Source organism: Zalophus californianus, chromosome 2 (genome assembly GCF_009762305.2).
Source record: "Zalophus californianus isolate mZalCal1 chromosome 2, mZalCal1.pri.v2, whole genome shotgun sequence".
Taxonomy (NCBI): Eukaryota; Metazoa; Chordata; class Mammalia; order Carnivora; family Otariidae; genus Zalophus; species Zalophus californianus.
In genome coordinates this window covers 73,813,023-73,834,540 of record NC_045596.1, presented here as the reverse complement: position 1 = coordinate 73,834,540, position 21,518 = coordinate 73,813,023, and the positions used below count along the sequence as shown (strand labels likewise).

The 21,518-nt window shown below is 34.6% G+C and overlaps 1 protein-coding gene across 4 annotated transcripts in view; it reads right to left on the bottom strand.

Moving 5' to 3' along the window:
- Window positions 1-21,518, bottom strand: part of CCSER1 (coiled-coil serine rich protein 1) — a 734,167-nt gene that overhangs the window by 260,415 nt on the left and 452,234 nt on the right. For all 4 annotated transcript variants that reach the window (XM_027600507.1, XM_027600509.1, XM_027600508.1 and 1 more), the window contains exon 6: window positions 16,987-17,194. In XM_027600507.1, coding sequence (XP_027456308.1) covers window positions 16,987-17,194 — 208 coding nt within the window. The remainder of the gene's footprint in view (window positions 1-16,986; window positions 17,195-21,518) is intronic.

Genomic DNA, 21,518 nt, shown 5'->3' with positions numbered 1-21,518 from the left:
ATCACATCCTAGGTCACAAATCAGGTCTCAATCGGTACCAAAAGATTGGGATCATTCCCTGCATATTTTCAGACCACAATGCTTTGAAACTAGAACTCAACCACAAGAGGAAAGTCGGAAAGAACTCAAATACATGGAGGCTAAAGAGCATCCTACTAAAGAATGAATGGGTCAACCAAGAAATCAAAGAAGAATTAAAAAAATTCATGGAAACCAATGAAAATGAAAACACAACTGTTCAAAATCTTTGGGATACAGCAAAGGCAGTCCTGAGAGGAAAGTATATAGCAATACAAGCCTTTCTCAAGAAACAAGAAAGGTCTCAAATACACAACCTAACCCTACACCTAAAGGAGCTGGAGAAAGAACAGCAAAGAAAGCCTAAACCCAGCAGGAGAAGAGAAATCATAAAGATCAGAGCAGAAATCAATGAACTAGAAACCAAAAGAACAGTAGAACAGATCAACGAAACTAGGAGCTGGTTCTTTGAAAGAATTAACAAGATTGATAAACCCCTGGCCAGACTGATCAAAAAGAAAAGAGAAATGACCCAAATCAACAAAATCATGAATGAAAGAGGAGAGATCACAAGCAACACCAAAGAAATACAAACAATTATAAGAACATATTATGAGCAACTCTATGCCAGCAAATTAGATAACCTGGAAGAAATGGGTGCATTCCTAGAGATGTATCAACTACCAAAATTGAACCAGGAAGAAATAGAAAACCTGAACAGACCTATAACCACTAAGGAAATTGAAACAGTCATCAAAAATCTCCCAAGAAACAAAAGCCCAGGGCCAGATGGCTTCCCAGGGGAATTCTATCAGACATTTAAAGAAGAATTAATACCTATTCTTCTGAAACTGTTCCAAAAAATAGAAATGGAAGGGAAATTTCCAAACTCATTTTATGAGGCCAGCATTACCTTGATCCCAAAACCAGACAAAGACCCCATCAAAAAAGAGAATTACAGACCAATATCCTTGATGAACATGGATGCAAAAATTCTCACCAAAATACTAGCCAATAGGATCCAACAGTACATTAAAAGGATTATTCACCACGACCAAGTGGGATTTATTCCTGGGCTGCAAGGCTGGTTCAACATCCGCAAATCAATCAACGTGATACAATACATTAACAAAAGAAAGAACAAGAATCATATGATCCTCTCAATAGATGCAGAAAAAGCATTTGACAAAGTACAACATCCTTTCTTGATCAAAACTCTTCAGAGTATAGGGATAGAGGGTACATACCTCAATATCGTAAAAGCCATCTATGAAAAACCTACAGCGAATATCATTCTCAATGGGGAAAGGCTGAGAGCTTTTCCCCTAAGGTCAGGAACGCGGCAGGGATGTCCACTCTCACCACTGCTATTCAACATAGTATTAGAAGTCCTAGCCACAGCAATCAGACAACAAAAAGAAATCAAAGGCATCCAAATCGGCAAAGAGGAAGTCAAACTCTCACTCTTTGCAGATGATATGATACTGTATGTGGAAAACCCAAAAGACTCCACCCCAAAACTGCTAGAACTCATACAGGAATTCAGTAAAGTAGCAGGATATAAAATCAATGCACAGAAATCAGTGGCATTCCTATACACCAACAACAAGACAGAAGAGAGACAAATCAAGGAGTCGATCCCATTTACAATTGCACCCAAAACCATTAGATACCTAGGAATAAATCTAACCAAAGAGGCAAAGGATCTGTACACAGAAAACTATAAAATACTCAGGAAATAAATTGAAGAAGACACAAAGAAATGGAAAAACGTTCCATGCTCATGGGTTGGGAGAATCAACATTGTGAAGATGTCAATGATACCTAGAGCAATCTACACATTCAATGCAATCCCCATCAAAATACCATCCACTTTTTTCAAAGAAATGGAACAAATAATCCTAAAATTTGTATGGAACCAGAAGAGACCCAGAATAGCCAGAGGAATACTGAAAAAGAAAAACAAAGCTGGCGGCATCACAATTCCGGACTTCCAGCTCTATTACAAAGCTGTCATCATCAAGACAGTATGGTACTGGCACAAAAACAGACACATAGATCAATGGAACAGAATAGAGAGCCCAGAAATGGACCCTCAGCTCTATGGTCAACTTATTTTTGACAAAGCAGGAAAGAATGTCCAATGGCAAAAAGACAGTCTCTTCAACAAATGGTGTTGGGAAAATTGGACAGCCACATGCAGAAGAATGAAACTGGACCATTTCCTTACACCACACACAAAAATAGACTCCAAATGGTTGAAAGACCTAAACGTGAGACAGGAGTCCATCCAAATCCTAAAGGAGAACACAGGCAGCAACCTTTTCGACCTTAGCCGCAGCAACTTCTTCCTAGAAACATCGCCAAAGGCACGGGAAGCCAGGGCAAAAATTAACTATTGGGATTTCATCAAGATAAAAAGCTTCTGCACAGCAAAAGAAACAGTCCACAAAACCAAAAGACAACCGACAGAATGGGAGAAAATATTTGCAAATGACATATCAGATAAAGGGCTAGTATCCAAAATCTATAAAGAACTTATCAAACTCAACACCCAAAGAACAAATAATCCAATCAAGAAATGGGCAGAAGACATGAACAGACATTTCTCCAAAGAAGACATCCAAATGGCCAACAGGCACATGAAAAAGTGCTCAACATCGCTCGGCATCAGGGAAATCCAAATCAAAACCTCAATGAGATACCACCTCACACCCGTCAGAATGGCTAAAATTAACAAGTCAGGGAACGACAAATGTTGGCGGGGATGTGGAGAAAGGGGAACCCTCCTACACTGTTGGTGGGAATGCAAGCTGGTGCAACCCCTCTGGAAAACAGTATGGAGGTTCCTCAAACAGTTGAAATTAGAGCTACCGTTCGATCCAGCAATTGCACTACTGGGTATTTACCACAAAGATACAAATGTAGGGACCCGAAGGGGTACGTGTACCCCAATGTTTATAGCAGCAATGTCCACCATAGCCAAACTGTGGAAAGAGCCAAGATGCCCATCGACAGATGAATGGATAAAGAAGATGTGGTATATATACACAATGGAATATTATGCAGCCATCAAAAGGAATGAGATCTTGCCATTTGCAACGACGTGGATGGAACTGGAGGGTGTTATGCTGAGTGAAATAAGTCAATCAGAGAAAGACATGTATCACATGACCTCACTGATATGAGGAATTCTTAATCTCAGGAAAGAAACTGAGTGTTACTGGAGTGGTTGGGGGTGGGAGGGATGGGGTGGCTGGGTGATAGACATTGGGGAGGGTATGTGCTGCGGTGAGTGCTGTGAATTGTGCAAGACTGTTGAATCACAGATCTGTACTTCTGAAACAAATAACGCAACATATTTTAAGAAAAAAGAAAAAGAAGATAACAGGAGAGGAAGAAAAGGGGAGTATGTCAGAGGGGGAAACGAACCAGGAGAGATGATGGACTCTGAAAAACAAACTGAGGGTTCTAGAGGGGAGGGGGGTGGGGGGATGGGTTAGCCTGGTGATGGGTATTGAGGAGGGCACGTTCTGCATGGAGCACTGGATGTTATGAACAAACAATGAATCATGGAACACTGCACCAAAAACTAATGATGTAATATATGGTGATTAACATAACAATAAAAAAATTAAAAAAAAAAAAAAAAACCCAATCTGGTTAACAAGTTTGGAATTAGTACTAGAAGAGGGAGAGAAGGGAACTAACATTTATTTAGACCTCTCCCTTGCCAGACACAATTTAAATTTAAGCTTCATAATAAAATTTATAATAATTTTTACCCTCTTCTTATATGTGAGGAAACCAAATGCTCCTCAAAACAACTGAATAAAATGGAATAAAATAATATTGTTAAATTATTATAAATCTAAGACTTGAATTCAAGGTGTGCTCAATGGCAAATCCATGATCTTTATTTCACTAGTGGTCCTCAGATTTTGTAATGCTAATAAAATGGAAACTAACACATATTGAGAATTTGCTATGTGTCCTATACTGTCCCATGCATTTGAAGTATATTAATTCACATAATATTCTCAAAAACCTAAGCAATATGTTAATATTATCTCCAGGGTTTAACTTGCCTAGAAACATTCAGTTAGGGGCACCTGGCTGGCTCTCGGTTAAGCGTATGCCTTCGGCTCAGGTCATGATCCCAGGGTCCTGGGATCGAGTCCTGCATGGGGCTCCTCACTCAGCAGGGAGCCTGCTTCTCCCTCTGCCTGCTGCTCTCCTTGCTTGTGCGCTCGCTTGCACTCTCTCTTTCTCTCTCTGACAAATAAATAAATAAAATCTTTAAAAAGGAAGAAGAAAAGAAAAGAAACATTCAGCTAAGTAAGTACAGAGATAGGACTTAGACTATATACCCTGGCTCCTAAAACCAATGCTCTTAACTACACACAATGCCTCCTCCTTTCTTTCTGAAGTAGTATAAAACGACAGGGTCAGGACAAAACCCAAACCTGGCCTTCTGCCTATTTTTGTAAATAAGGTTATAGGACTCCAGCTATGCTCATTTGTTTATGTTATATGGCTGCTTTCTTACGACTTATAACTTGGTTGAATTGCAAATTATACTTTATGGCCAGGACTTTACAGAAAAAAAGTTAGCTGACCTCTAATGAAGACCATAGATAACAAAACATTTGTATATTTTTGAGGGAAGTGAATCAAATCTTTCTTAATAATTCATTATTATTTTAAATTCATCATCTCTTATTTACAGAGCTGTCTAATCAAAGAGAACAAGACAAATGGATCTCCTTGTTTTCACGCCTATTTGTCAAAAAGATAATTTGAGTCTTTTTGATTTTATTAATAGCTACTCTTCTAAAACACAACAAAACGTAATCAATTTAAAACTCTAATATATGAAGTAGTAAACATCTGCACATTAGTAAATTTGCTAAAATAAAGGCAATAGTTTCTCAGGTTTTTATTTTCATTGAGGTTAAAATGAAATACTTAAGGAATAACTGCCCTCTAAGTGAGTCACTAGATGCTAAAATACTTCTGCTCATCTGTAAAACTTTAAGGTTGATATTCCTTCTAAGCAATTGCATTATGTTACCTAAATGTGTGTGCAACACCATCTTTTATGTATTCAGTGATTAAAAATAGGCATTTTCACTGTAATTAAATATGCCTCTGTTTCTGATTTTCAAACAAAAACAAAACACAATTTCAGTAAAAATGTGTCTCAGAGGAACACAATTGCAGGCTTTCCACAGTACCATTTGCTTAAGTGGCTCTCTTCTCACTCTCTCCTTCCCCCCCCCCGCCCCCTCAAGAAGTGCTGAACACTCAAGAGTATCCCCTGGAGATTCTGCAGGGTGCCATCTGCTGAGTATCTGCTATGTTGCAGCCTGAAATTCTTGATGCCGGATTTAGCCCATCAAATTACACAAGAGTATGTGAGTTGTATTGCAACTGAGACATTAATGCTGGATTCATGAAGAAAAAAGAAAGTTAGACATGCATAGCAAAACCATGTTAGTGGTTATTTGATTAATTACTGAATATGATTATAACACAACCACAGTGTTCAGGTATAATGAGGGTGGCATTTGTTGTTAAAATTGTGGGTTGCAGTCTTTTGGGGTTTTGTTTGTTTTTAAATTTTTTTTCAAAGATTTTATTTATTTATTTGAGAGAGAGAGAATGAGAGATAGAGAGCACGAGAGGGAAGAGGGTCAGAGGGAGAAGCAGACTCCCTGCTGAGCAGGAAGCCCAATATGGGACTCGATCCCGGGACTCCAGGATCATGACCTGAGCCGAAGGCAGTCGCTTAACCAACTGAGCCACCCAGGCGCCCCTGTTTGTTTTTAAATAAGCAATAAAATAGTACACATGACTAACAGATAATATAAGTACACATACCAGGAGAGAATTCCCTGGCTGATAGGCATAGGTTTTCTGACCTTGATCCCACTCCATTTTTAAGCTGACATCAAGTAAATTTCACAAGATACACTGATCACAAAGAAGTAGCCAACCAGTGATGTAATGTATGGTGATTAACATAACATAAAAAGAAAAAGAAGCAGCCCACCTATTTCTGCAATTTTAACAGGCAGAGAGATATATATTTAGCTAAATAGTATTGTAGGGGATGGGAGCCATTTAGGGTATGAATAATTTGGAAAGGCTGAGTTTTTTTAATGCAACATTAAACACATATAAGAAAATATTATGTGTTTATAATGATTTCCAAAGAAACACATAAGGAAATGTACTGCTAATATAATAAATGATACCTATAAAGTCCTTTGTCATCCTCTCCCTAATTGTACATGTTTATCCCTCTCCCACTCACTAACTCCACATAGGTGATCTTATCTTGAATATTATGCTTAACATACCCCTACTTCTTTTTGTGACTTTAGTATATATTAGTATATTAGTATATATTATATATGTACATATACACACGAGTATAGTACATATATATGTATTCTTTAATAATATTTCACTTTGCATATTTTTGAACTCCATATTCTGTATGAATTTATCTGTGATTTGGTTTTTGTGTTCAAAATACTCTTTGTGCGACATAATAATACGTGAACATAAAACATTCTACTACATGAATATATTATACCCAGAGGGAGAGTAATGTGGTACAAGTGCTTTGGAAAAAACGATATTACAGAGTAATTTTGAACATTCACTTTACTTAGTAATTCCATTTCTGGAAGAGAGCAGATTTTCACAGAGAGACTAGCATCTTGCCCAAAGTCACACAAGAGAACTGATATTAAAATCTGAGAAGTCTATTCCCGTACAGACTAGTATACTGTGATCACTATCTACATGGCCTCTGAGTAAAATAACCTTAAGTAATATATATAACAGTTTTTAAAAGAAAAATAATACCTCAAAATGGAGGGTACTCACGTAAAATGAAATGAACTTTGTTTTGAATTGTTTATTGTTCACAAAAATGAATTGTTTATCATTCTTAGTAGTCTAATAAAATTTATAATATCCTTCCAAAACTAAACATGTCTTACTTTAAAATATATATAATTTAATAATATATATAATAATATATATAATTATATATCTATATCTGTGTGTGTGTATATATATATATATAGAGAGAGAGAGAGAGAGAGATTTTCAAGGGGGTAGAGGGAGAGAGAATCTTAAGCAGGCTCCATGCCCAGCATGGAGACCAACCCGGGCTTCCATCTCACAACCCTGAGATCATGACCTGAGTCAAAATCAAGAGTTGGATGCTCAACCAACAGAGCTACCCACGTGTTCCATTTTAAAATATATTTTAAAATTATTTCAGGACATGTATTAGTCAAAGACCAATGCCTTGTAAATAAATGAGCCAATAATTTAACAACGGAGAACCAGGTGGAAATGGTTATTATTTCTATTCTAGGCTGTTGTTTTATAAATGAACACTTTGAATAGGTCATTTTACATACTGAAATTCCTAATGCTTAGGTAATATATGTTTGGAATTCATGGATTTCCAGAATCCATTGATTGTTCATCTTTTCTTTTCTTGTCATACTTACTTCTCAGCACCATTCCTCAGGTTGGCATTCTTGAAGCCATGTTTTCTCTTGTCTTCTTGACATTACACTCTTAGTATTCTTTCCATCTTATTGGACACTCTTTTTCTTGATTTTTCTAATCATTAAATATTGGAGCATCCTGCTCTGGTTTTAGGTACAAGTTCTCTCTTCCATAGCTTTAAGTAGAATTTACATAATCTTGAATATTCAATCTGTATATGCCTAGCCTGAATCTTTCCGGGTTTGTAAACATATTAATTTGGATTTCTACTTGATACATGTCCTTTTATGTCTACATAAACACCTCAACCTTAACCTGGCCAAAACAGAACTCTTGTTTCCTTCCTGTTTCACACAGGTTACTCCTCTTTCCAGTCTGAGGAAGTGGCAAGAACGGGCCCATTACTCAAATTAAAACCGTCAGCTATCCTTGCTTTTCTCTTTCCATCACTACCCAATCCTAATTCATAACAATTATTGTTGGTATTGCTTTCAAAACACATCACACATCTTTTCCCTTCTCACTGCCTCAACTGCTACCACCAGGGTCTGTTACCATCATTTCTTACTTGTAAAATCCTTTCTTATATATTGACTGAAAGTAGGAAATTCAATTGGCATGTAGTAGCTCTATAGCCAAAGAATATCAGTTCAAATGCACCACCTCAACTGAAAGCCCAGAAAACCATAAATGACAATAATACTTCTACCTTTAGTTTCAATTAGTATAACCTTTATTAACAATTAATATTAAATTATTATTCAATAATACAACACTTTGTTACTAAAGAACATTTACTAGTATATTTCCAAGTGTTTAAGAAATCTCTCATATTTGTCACCTGGCTTGACATAGTCACTGATAATCATACAAACAAAATAATTACAGTAGTTCCTGTTCATGGATACTTTCCCCACACTCTCACTGAGATGACCTGTTTATATACATTTTATTGTTTAATTGTCCAAATAATCCTATGGATAGTTAGTAAAGTTACATGTGATGAAATAGAGATTCAAAAACCTTAATCAACTTGTAGCAGCTATTAAGTGGCAGAAGTGAGAATCACCCCTACATCTTGATGATTTCAAACACCGGTGATTTTTACCAATCTAATATACTTCCTCCAGTGGGATTTTGTTAATGAAATGGGGCTGGGAATTAGGAAATAATTTTTCTCTTCCTTCTCTAATCTCTCCTAGAGGACTGTTGAAAGTTAAGGTTACTTAAATAACAGAAGAGCCATGGAACTATACTTTTTTTCCCCTTCATATCTATTTTCCAGATCAGGTTTTAAAGCCTCATAAAAAGCCAGGCCTAGGCCTCATGTAAGCAGAACATTCTTATTCAGAACCTATCCATTCTCAGTGAATCTAAGTTATGCCATTATCTAAGCCAGAGATTTCTTCAAGGAGTATAGAGTGGATCCTTTGCTTTGTATGAATATTGTGTCATATTGCTTTTCTTTTTTAACTTACATTACTCTAAAATGAGAAGAAAATGAAGCTCTCACACAATTTGTAAGAACTGTGCTCTAACTTCATCTGCATGACAAATGGTCATACTTCATTTATAGGTCTTGCAAAGGAAGGGCAGAGATTCAACAAAATGGAAGCATTGACAATGGAGCTGTCAGTTATGTGATGAATTCCATGTGTTGCCACATATAGTGTGTAATTTGATGAAATTTGATAAAAATATAAGCCTATGCAACAACTGTACCAATCCAGATGTAAACAGTTTTTATTACTGTAGAAATTTATTAGATGTAGAGCTATTCTGAAAGACAGAAAGGTAGTGCTGAAGAATACCTAGTTCAGCCAGACAAACAGTATCCTGTTGAAGGTTTTAGGGTATGCCTCACAGATCCTCTCAACCAAATAATTAAAATGTTAAAAGCTTAAAGGGGTTGTCCATCAGCTACTTCAAGTTAAAGAAGGGCTTATTTTGAAGATATTTGTTGATGTGGCTTTTGTCTAATGGAACGTCTAATGGAATAGATGAATCCCTAATAAGATTCACAAGAAATCCAAAAGTAATTTAAGAGAATTCTATTCATAGAAACACTCTCCAATTTACACTTAAGGGGACAGAAACAGTGCAAAATGAAAAGAGGCCTCTGTAAATCAACATCTACAAGCACACATAAGAATGGGATAACTATTCAGAAGCAAACATGTGCTAACTTCATTAAAAAAAAGAAGAATGAGGGCGCCTGGGTGGCTCAGTTGGTTAAGCGACTGCCTTCGGCTCAGGTCATGACCCTGGAGTCCCGGGATCGAGTCCCACATCGGGCTCCCTGCTCAGTGGGGAACCTGCTTCTCCCTCTGACCCACTTCCCTCTCGTGCTCTCTATCTCTCATTCTCTCTCTCTCAAATAAATAAATAAAATCTTTAAAAAAAAAAAAAAAGAAGAATGACTTGGAGGGTAGAACCAAGATTACAGAAGGCAAAAGTAAAAGCTATGAAGAATCATTCCCAGGCTTTAAGTCTGAAACAAGAAACTGCTAACCTATGCATTAGTTTATAGGTCTTTAAGTGGAGAACTGAACTTGGGTTGCTATACTTAAGGCTTATCTACAACTTCCCATGCTTTCCATAATGAGATTCTAATGCTGTAACAGAATAATACTTTAGGTGGCCTTGGGAGGAGTAAGTGTACTTTGCACTGTGAGGGATGCATCATTGGGGGCCAAAAGTATATTATGGTAGCGTGGATAGCAAAGGCCACAATGTTTTTCAATACCTGGTACCCAGACCTTTGTATAGTGCCCTCCCACACTAATAATGAGGCTAGTCTTTATTTCCAATAAATTTCACAAAAGTGATGATCTGTTACTTCTGAGACTGAGTTATAAAAGACATTGCTCATTTTGTATCATTCTCTTCCTCTTGGATTGTACACTCTTGGGAAGCCATCTGCCATGTTGCCTACATGGTGAGAAACTGAGTCTCTGGCCACCAGCAGTGAAGAACCGAATCCTCTGAACGACAGCATATGGATGAGCTAGGAAGTGAATCCTCAAATACAGTCAAACTTCCATATGACTGCATCCATGGCTGACATTTTGAGTGCAACCTCCTGAGAGGCCTTCAGCCAGAACGGGTAGATAAGCTGTCCTCAAAGTCCTGACCGCAGAAACCATAAAATAACAAACATTTGTTGTCTTCATGTACTAGATAATTTTCTATGGAGCACTACATAATTTTATTGCAAATTTTTATAATTTTTGTATCCCTGAGCCAGGATAAATTTGTGTTTTATTATTCTTACTAGGTTTATTATTAACTTTTTAATAGATTTCCTAGGGGTGTAAATATAAACAATCATGTCATCTACTGATAGAGGTAGTTTTACATTTTCTTTCTAATATTTAAGGTTTTTAATGCTTTTTCTGGCCTTATTTCTAGCTAGGACTTTAACACAATGCTCATTAAAAGTGGTGAGAGTGGACATCTTACCTTGCTAATATTAGGGAGAAGCTTCAGTTTCATACTATTGAAATATGATTATTAACTATAGGAATAAAAGTTCCCTTCTACTACTAGTGTGTTGAGAATTTTATTTTTACCCATAATTGGTGGGCAATGTTTTTCAAATGTGCTTTCTTCATGTATTAAAAAAATCACATACTTTTATTTCTTTTAGTTCATTAATATCATGAATTACATTGATTAGTTTTAGAATGTTAAACAAACCTTGTACTCCTGTAATAAAACCAACTAAGTCATTGTACATTTATATGTTGCCCAGTTTAGTTTAATAATTTTTAAAATACTTTCACATCTATATTTAAAAGGGAATTTTTCTGTAATTATCTTTTACTTGTAAAGATCTTGCCAAATTTTTGTAATAGGTTTATGCTGGCCATATCTAACAGGCTGAGAAACATACTCTATTCCTCTATTTCCTGACTTTTTTTATTTGGCATAACATTAGTCTTAAGATTTTCTTAAATATTTGATAGAATTCAACATTGAAACTACTGGGCTTAAATTTTTTTAAATAATAAAATCTACTTCTTTAATAGAAATTGGACTAGGCAGACTTTTACCTTCTTCTTGTGTCACTTTGAAAAGTTAGATTTTTTTCCAAAGGATTTGTGCTTTTCATCTATATTGTTACATTTATTGTCATACTGTTGTTAATAGTACTCCCTTGTCTTCCTTTCAATGTCTTTAGGATTTGTACTGATTATTTCTGCCTTGATCCAATGATGACATTAGTAATTTGTGTTTCTTCTTCTTTTTTCTTCTTTTATTCTTCCTGTCTTTTTTTGTTAACTTCTCAAAAATAATTTGGGGTTCATAAATTTTCTATTTCTATTATCTCTTTTCAATTTTATTAATTTTGTTCTCCATGTTTCTTTCTATTCCTTCTTTTATGTTTAATTTTCCCTTCTTCTAGTTTCTTAAAGAAGAAAGTTAGATTATCAATTATAGCACTTTCTTCACTTAAGTATAAACTTTTAAAACTATAAACTTCTAAGCATGGTTTTAACTGTATACCACAAATTTTGGATTATCATCTTATATTATCATCATCACCTCACTTGAAACACTTTGAAATTCCCCTCAAAGTTTTTAAATTGATCCAATAGGCATACAGTAATTTGTTGTTTAATTTCCAATATTTGATGTTTCTCTAGTTATTTTATCATTCCTGAGTCCTAATTTAATATCATTGTTCATATATATATATATATATTTGATGTCTACCTTTGAAATTTAGTGAGACTTTTTTATGACCCACCATATACTCTGTCTTGGTGATGTTCCACATGGATTTGAAAAGATTGTATAATTCTATTATTAATTGCAATAATCTATAAATCTCAGTGGGGTTAAAGAAGTTGATAATGTTTAAATCTTCTGAAACTTTTCTGATTTTGTTTAGTTGTTTTACCAGTTTTTGAGAGAACAGAGTTAAAATCAAGTATGATGTGAATTTGTCCATTTCTTCATTTAGTTCTGTCAGATTTTTGCACCATATATTTACAAGCTACATAAATAGGCCATCCACATGTATAATTATGATCTCCTGATAAACTGACTCTTTCATCAGTATGAAACACAGGCCTTTGAGTCTGGTAATACATCTTATATTTATATCTATCTGACAGTACAGCCATTCATTTTCTTGTGTTTGCAGTTTTAACAGCACATCTTTTCTCAATTTTTACTTTAAACACACTATTGAGTAAGCACAAACAAACATAAAGCAGACAGCAGAAACTTGTGATTTTTGTTATTTTGAAAAGATAATATAAAGAGAAGTCTAATGATTAGACTGCTATCTACATTTACATGGGTAATTGCTTGTTTTTGGTAAATTTCCTTACTTTATGACTGTCCACTATTGCTTTTCTCCCATCTGTAATTGTCCATTGCTGGAGTTACTATCCTACATTCTTTTCATTTGCATTTGAGATGCACTGATAGAAAAGATGTCAGTTATAAAATCGTTGAAATCATTTTACTGAAATGTGCTTAAAAAAAAAAAACTCTAAAATGCCCATTGAATAATGATGAATGGTGAAGTTCAAAACACTCTGAATTTCATCATATATTTGTGAATTATATTTAAAATTAAAAAAATAAAAGAAATTTAAAAATACCTTTGAAAATTCTCCATTATTATTTTTGGAGATAATAAAATTCAATAGTTTGAACTATTAGGTTGTTGAGAAAAGAAAAAGGAAAATAGGTAAGAACTCTTCAGTCAATTACAAACCTAAATATTTATGGCTTTGTAAATTATATTGATTCTCAAATAAATGGTACTCTGATTTTCACTAATCTAGCTATATTGTGAGAACAGACTCATCTCACAACATTAACTTTTTTTATTTAACACATCTCTTCTTTCTTTCTTTCTTCCTTCCTTTCTTTTCTTTCTTTTTTCTTTTTCTTTTCTTTTTTTTAATGCCTTATGATTCAGGAAATTTGCTGGGTACATTCCCAGTTCTTGTTTGTTAAATATAAACTAAAAAGGCATGGGTGGTAGTAGGGGATTACAAACAACCTTAGATAAATATTCTTAATAGCTGTTATCTTTCTAGAAACTGTACTACTCATTTCACCTGAAATCTTCTCAGTAGCCTTCTCAGTTAGTTACTATGGTATGAACAAACTTCATATGAGTGACAAAAGAGAACAGAACAAACTAAAAGGAAACAGAACAGAAACTTTCTCTGTAGATATTAAACATTCTCTTCTTAGAATTATGTGGAAAAAATAACAAAAAAGGAAGAAATAAAATGACACAGTTTTCTCCTTGCTACAGTCACTTTTATCACTAATGCTGAAGAATAAGGTGACAATAGAATTTCTAAGGGCCCAAAGCCAGTCTTTTTTTTTTTTTTTTTAATAAAGGAGTTAATGTTTGGGGTTGTTGGGAATATGTATGTGCATTTTAACAATAGCAACTGATCTTCAAAAAGGGCGAACAAAATTAAAAGTGTGAGATTCCACTCAAATTATCCACATTTAACCCAACTCAAAATTAAAATTTAAATTTAAGACATCAGCAGAACACCACTGGGAAAAATCTCAGGTAGGAGCATTTTTTAATATACTAAACTCTTTAATTCCTTTTTATTTTAAAATAAAATAATTGGGATCTTCTACAGTTAAAAAATAATCTGTGTATAAAAGTGGGACTACTATGCATCATAAAAAAGTACCTGTAAAATGGGAGTAATTCTTCTATATTAAAAAGTTTTTGTTAATCTAAGATGAATAATTGGTATTAAACTCAAATTAAGTAATGAAATGTAAATTACCATTTGAAAATTCCTGGCTTAGAGAACATTTTTTTTTAATTTATTTTAGTCATCTCTACACTCAACATGGGGCTCAAATTCCAACCCTGAGACCAAGAGTTGCATGTTCTACCTCCTAAGCCAGCCAGGCAACCCGAGAATATTTAAATAAACAATTTTTCTTTAAAGGCATCTATTATAAAGACAACTAGAACAGTTGTCTATGCTAATCATATCATAATATTGTCCTTCTTGTTGTCAATAAAGAATAAGACCCTCCACTCTCTGAATGTGCTTAACAAACATGTAATTATTGCTCATTATACATCAGCTTTAAAAATCAATTCTCTTTGGGACGCCTGGGAGGCTCAGTTGGTTAAGCATCTGCCTTTGGCTCAGGTCATGATCCCAGGGTCCTGGGATCGACTCCTGCATGGGGCTCTCTGCCCAGTGGGAGTCTGCTACTCCCTCTCCTCCCCACTCATTCTCTCTCTCCCTGTCTCTGTCTCTCTCTCTTTCTCAAATAAGTAAATAAAATCTTTAAAAAAAATCAATTCTTTTCAGTTTCTTCAAATATCCTTTAATGAATAAAAACAGATGGAAGTATAAAAACAATCTCAAAATATTCAGGACACTGACTCCATAGTGAATATCACTGAGTATTTTTTAAATTATAAAATTAAGCACCCTAAGAAAGACTTTGACACCTCCTGTCAGTTCTTCCTACTTCCGTTTTACTTGTTGATTTTTTAATTAAAACTCAAGACCAAGGGAGAGGCTGTAACTGAATAGTTGAACATTACAGACTTTGAGATTAATATCTTTTAATGTAACAGTTGTTATTAAGCTTGCTTTGTTCAAAGAGATTCAGGCTGCATGTTAAGCCAAAGGTCAGGGAGATTTGACAAGTGCAGCAAAACACTTACGTTGTCAGTATAGAAACCACATTAGTCATACATATAGTGTGCTCTTAAATATTTAACAGGCTTACCAAACATTAAAAGCCCTAATTTGTAGTGTTTGTCAATTCCTGTGGCATAATACTCCCATGTGGCTGATTTCAAGCTACCAAAATGATATGAACGAATCTAAAACTGGAAAATATACACAGTAGCCCTTATGTAGTATTTCCACATATAGATCCAATATTGTAAATAGTTAATAGTAGAATATAGCAAAATAAATAGGAAATGGGTTTTGAGTATTGATTACCCTTCTAAAAATATAATGTGTTTCATTATAAGTGTATATAATTTAATTTTTATGCCTGTCCTTAACTGACAGCTCATAAAATTCTTGAAATTTTAACAGTGATCAAATATAAAAGCACTACTTCTGCACACCACTGTATAGATTCTAGACCCAAAACCACCCAGCAATATAAACTGGTATGGAATCCAGATATCTCCCAGTTTTTACTTTAACGTCTGATAAGAACACATGACTGAATGCCCCCAATAGTCTATGGCATCATTTCTCTTAAATTCCCTTCTCTCTTCCTGATTCCATTCTGGCCTCTAGTAGGAGCTGCTAGCATTATTATTATTATTATTATTATTATCATCTAAGTGTTAGAAAACCAAATTATTAGTGATCATCTTTGTAAGGGAACCTTAATACTACTCATTCTAAATAGTTATATTTTTCTGTTCTCACATTATTTATTATCATTTCCTATCAATTAATACAAATCAATTGAACAATAGTCGGATGCAGTAAAAAGTCACTAACTTTGGAGTCAAATCTCAGGCTGCTGTCTTGAATTCACACCTAGCAGAAGAAAGTCATTTAAAATTTCTGACCTCTCACTTTATGTGTTTGAAATAATATTAATATGTATACTGTTTATAGAAATCCCCAAAGAAATCAGTTGTTGTAATTATAAAAATAAATCCGCAGCATGCTTAAATCCTAAAGAATGGCTGATTACTGGGCATAAAGAGGATTAATCCATTATACACTTTCCTAACTAACTCACCACCTGAGCACAGACTGTAGGAGGGCTACTGTATTCAGTGGGCAAAATCAGTCAGACATTCAGATTAGATTTTACTAGACTGATTGTTACTGGGACAAAAATGAATACACTACTTTTATGGTATCATATAAATAAAGTCTCAATATCATTAAAGTGAAATCCATTTAGGGCAGCTGGGTGGCTCAGTCAGTTGAGCATCGGACACTTGATCTTTGCTCAAGTTATGATATCAGGGTCCTGGGACTGAGTCCAGCTCTGGGCGTGTCACCTGCTTAGTATTCTCTCTCTCCTTCTCCCTCTGCCCCTCCCCCCTCCTCTCTCTCTCTAAAAAAAAAAAAAAAATGAAGTCCATTTAATAGGTCTCTCAATAGCTTTATAACAACATCTAAACATAGCTTAACAGCTGATGCCCATTTCTCTTTAACCAACTTTGCCCGGGTTTGGTGTCAATTTATTCTCTTTCAATTCCTTCACAGAATCTTAGAATTTTAGAGCTGAAGAGTACCTTATAAACCAGAGCTCCACATCCTTCATAACTCTCATTTGACATATGAGAAGAGCTAGGCTGCAAGAGGATACTTGACCCCTGCCCAGTGTCATGCAGTTAATTATTAACAGAGCAGGGACTAACCAGTCTACAGACTCCACTGTCTACCAGCACTGAAAGACATCAGAGTAAACCATTACCTCTTGAAGAACTCTTTTCATCTTTAATAACAACGTCTTGACGGCTGTGCAGTCCTGTAACATCAGTCTGAAGGGCAGAGAATCAAGGCCTCCATTTTCTTCCACACCTTGCAGGGGCCAGTCTGCAGATGGACTGCTGGGCATTCGGCTGATATGGGAACACCTGACTTCCTGATCAATGTCTTTTGTTAATTTCAGGGAAAGATTCCTAACAAGAAAAAAAAATTACAATGTAGCATATTCAGAGCAGTATTTTCCAAGCTGCTGATCAATGTCAGGAGTGAACTAGAAAAAATTTCTTGTGACTGGCATCATTTCCTCTCACTAGTCTGAAAATTCTGAGACCCTTTTGTCAAAATTATGAAATAGGTCAATTGTATTTTTAGTAGTAAGATTCAACGATAATCACTATTTTAGAATGTGATTTTTTTCCCTTTCGAGAATTTCATTTATACATAACACTGTGCTTATACTTTCTTAAATTAACATTTTTTAAAATGTTGAAAGTCAACAGAAATCACCAAAAGAGAAATTTCATCTTTTCTGAAAATATGTTTAAAAATTAATTGGAAATAAAAGATTAAGATACCAAAAACTAAGATAAAATAATTTTGTTAATTATTATTTTAAATGACTAAAGCAATCAATGGCCATTTTCAGAGTTAAGAAAGACTTGTATACATAAGATTTTACGTAAAAATAGTAAAATAAATGGAAGATGAATAACTTCATATGTAGTTAGTATGTTTATCAAATTATCATTAATTTTTAGCATAGTAATGTGTGGAAAAACACACCCATATATTTACCCTGTTCTACTTGATAATCAAGAATTATTTGAAAATATTACATTTTGAAAATCCTCTAACATGGCTTATATTGACAATATATGTAAAAGAAAAGATACTAAGATCGACAATTTTCCATATGTGCAGATCAGGAATCTAAAAATAGTACAAAAGAGGAGCTAATGGAAATAGTCTTTTGCATTGAGTTTTCTGAATTTGTTTCCATTTCTTAAAACCCAGGGGCCTCAGCAATAATGACAATTAACATGATAGCATAGCTCAGGCTATTTATGAAAAAATAGTTTACGACTTGTGCTCAATTTTAGTAGCTTTTATATATATTATTTCCTGAATTATATGACAAGGTCACTTAGCAACCTAAATTGAAAATAAAAAAAAATAGAGTAGCCTGGTAACTTGCCACCAAGATTAGGAAAAGACGCCAATGAAATATATATCCTCAGTTAATTTTATTCAACTCTGATTATTCATGATAGTAAATTAATTTTTTAAAGATTTTATTTATTTATTTGAGAGAAAGAATGTGTGAACAGTGGGGGAGGGGGTGGAGGGCAGAGGGAGAGGCAGAGAATCCCAAGCAGACTCTGTGTGGAGTTTGAGTCTGGGCTCGATCTCCAAACCCATGAAATCAGGACCTGAGCCAAAATTACAAGTCTGATGCTTAAACAACTGAGTCACCCAGGTGCCCCCACAATAGTATAATTAATTTTTAAAGTATTAGATAATTAGTAAATAAAACACACTTTTGAATTACACTGAATTTTTCACTTATCTTCACAGATACATTCATTGATCACAACTGTCCTTTGAAGTGATAAGACAGTAATCACTGCCTTCATTTTGTATCGATAATAAAATAATAAATAAATAGTAATAGGGATGCTTGGGTGGCACAGTTGGTTAAGCCACTGACTCTTGATTTTGGCTCAGGTTATGATCTCAGGGTTGTGGAACTGAGCCCTGGATTGGGCTCTGTGCTCAGCTGGGAGTCTGCTTCCTCTCTCCCTCTCCCTCTGCACCCACTCATGCTCTCTTTCTCTCTAAAATGAAAAAATAAATCTTAAAAAAAATAGTAATAGCTAAAAATTTTTGAGGGCCTACTTATAGGCCAAATACTGTGCTAACCATTTCATATATGTAATTCATTCAAATTTTGACAAATTCAAGAGGTAGATATAATAAGTATCTTAATCTTATCTGAGGAAACTGAGGCTCAGATAAGTAACTTATCTCAGAGTTAAAAAGCTAGTAAGAAGTAGACTTGGGATGAATCAACCTAGGCACTCTTGCAAGACTTTTTTTTTTTCCTACTAAACACATAATGTGCCTATTATATAACAATGCTTAATGCATCTCAGGTAGTCCTATAAGGACTTTTACATGTTAAACCACTTACTACAACTCTTTTAGGTAGTGTTATTATCATCCCCATTTCATAGTTGAGGGAGTTTAATATCAGAGAGGTGAAGTAACATGGTGATGGTCACACAGCAAAGAAGGCACAGAGCTGAGATTTGAATGCAGACAGGGCACTCAAGCTCTAAGCCACTACATGAGTCTGTATCTCATGTGAAAAACAAGAAAATAAGCCAAAAACTAAAAACAAAAAGCCAAAAAAATAAAAGCAAATGAAAAATCCTACAATTATACAAAGAATCATTTATATTTTCACTTTTAAAATATATTTTATCTAATATGACATTCATCTTAATTATGCACAACTTGTGAACTATGCAATCATTCTTAAAGGTTCCCATTTTATTTAAGTGTCTTCTATCCTATTTTTTCTAAGACTGATAAGAATAAAATGGAATATAAAAATTATATTTCACAGTATAGTTTATCTATGATAGAATTTTCAAGGATTTATCCGATTTTAGTTGTGAACCACCCTGGTGTCTGGCACAAATTAGGCTGACTTGGTAAATAACTGTACAATTGAAGTTGAAAAAAATGAATACAATAATGAGTGACTGAATAAAACATATTTTTGTAATAATCTATGCAATATATCTCTCATTTGTATACATAAATTTTTATGCAAAGTGAATTGTTATGCATTGCAGGGCTGCCACGGTTCAAAATTTCCTAGCACTCTTACAATAAAGTAATTAAGCTAATGTTTTTATAATTCCTTTTAGTTAGATTGCTATTTCTTTAGACCTATTTGTGCAATCACAGATCTAAACATCAGTGAAGACTGACAAATGTTTCAGAAACCACACAGGTGTGAAGTTTTGTGACTAATTTCAGGCGTTTACCGAGGTTCTGTGGATTACAGTTTAACATTGACAAATCTAAGAATCCCTGTAATTTTCAGAGTTAAGAACGGACTATATACAAAAATGCTTAGAAGATAAATTAACCATTTGTTTTATAATTCAAAAAACCTGAATGTATCCTTAATTCCAACAAGGAAGAATGATGGCATTTTTTTCACAATTACAGAATATATCCATATTGTGTCCAGCAGAGCAATGGTAGCTGAAATTGCAGAGCTTAATAGGATATAGTCACTGACCCCAAGAGGCTCACCACAGTTATTAAATTTTTAATAGGTGATACCAAAAAAATATATATATATCAGTTACAGTTGACCCTTAAACAACATGGAATTGAACCCTGTGGATCCATTTATGTGTGGACTCTTTTTGATAATTACAGTATAATACATAATTTTTTTTCTCTTCCTTATGATTTTCTTCATAACATGTTCTTTCCTCTAGCTTACTTTATTGTAAGAATTCAGTATATAATATACATAACATACAAAGTATGTGTTAACTGACTTACTGGTAATGCTTCCATTTAATCCCAGGCTATTAGTAGTTAATTTTGGGGAGGGTCAAAAGTTATACACAGATTCTTGACTGTGCGGGATGTTAGTGCCTGCAACCCCTGGATTGTGCAAGGGTCGACTGTAATATTCTTTTGCACATGAAAAATGAATATTTTCACCTCAAAAGATTTTATTTCTATGTGAAAATTAGTCAGCCGCAAGATCACCATAATCGAAATCATTCTTTTTTTTTTTTAGCCATTCAGTCAGAATGGCTAAAATCATTCTTAATTAGGCTGAGGTAGTTAGTGAAATAGGCCATTAAACAGGACTGCTACTCAGTTGCAAAAGGCATCTTGTATGTTTGTGACCATTATATTTCTGATTGATAAGTCCCCGAGGTTTACAATTGTTAAATATTTTAAATCTCAATCTTTTTAACAACAGACTTTTATTGGGCTCAAAATACCCAAGTGTCTCTGGGTAAATTCACCTAAATCCCATCCCTGTAGTTGACCAAAAAAAAGAGAAAAATCTCTACTATGGAGCCACAGTTTCCTCTTGCACAGACCACCCATAAGGCCAGGAGGATAAAGTGAGGTTCAAGTACTCCCCGTTCATGCATTAGCAGGGATCACTAGATAATACAATCTGTGCACTTTGGGACATAATAGCTCTCTGTCTGCCAATGCTCTGAATTATTATAGTTTCAGAAAACTGAACAAATAGGCATTATATCAAAAAAGTTAGACAATCCCTTAACTTGGCCAAAAAAAGCAGAGGCTGTGGGGGGAAAACTGAGGCCTGATACAGTGGTTCATTAATCACCATAACTAGTACAAACAAACAACTACAACATTGTAATCTCCACTGAAAACGTTTACATACAGTTCACACTCTCTGTGTCAACTTCATGAATCTTCAGTAGAACTGCTCAGTAATTT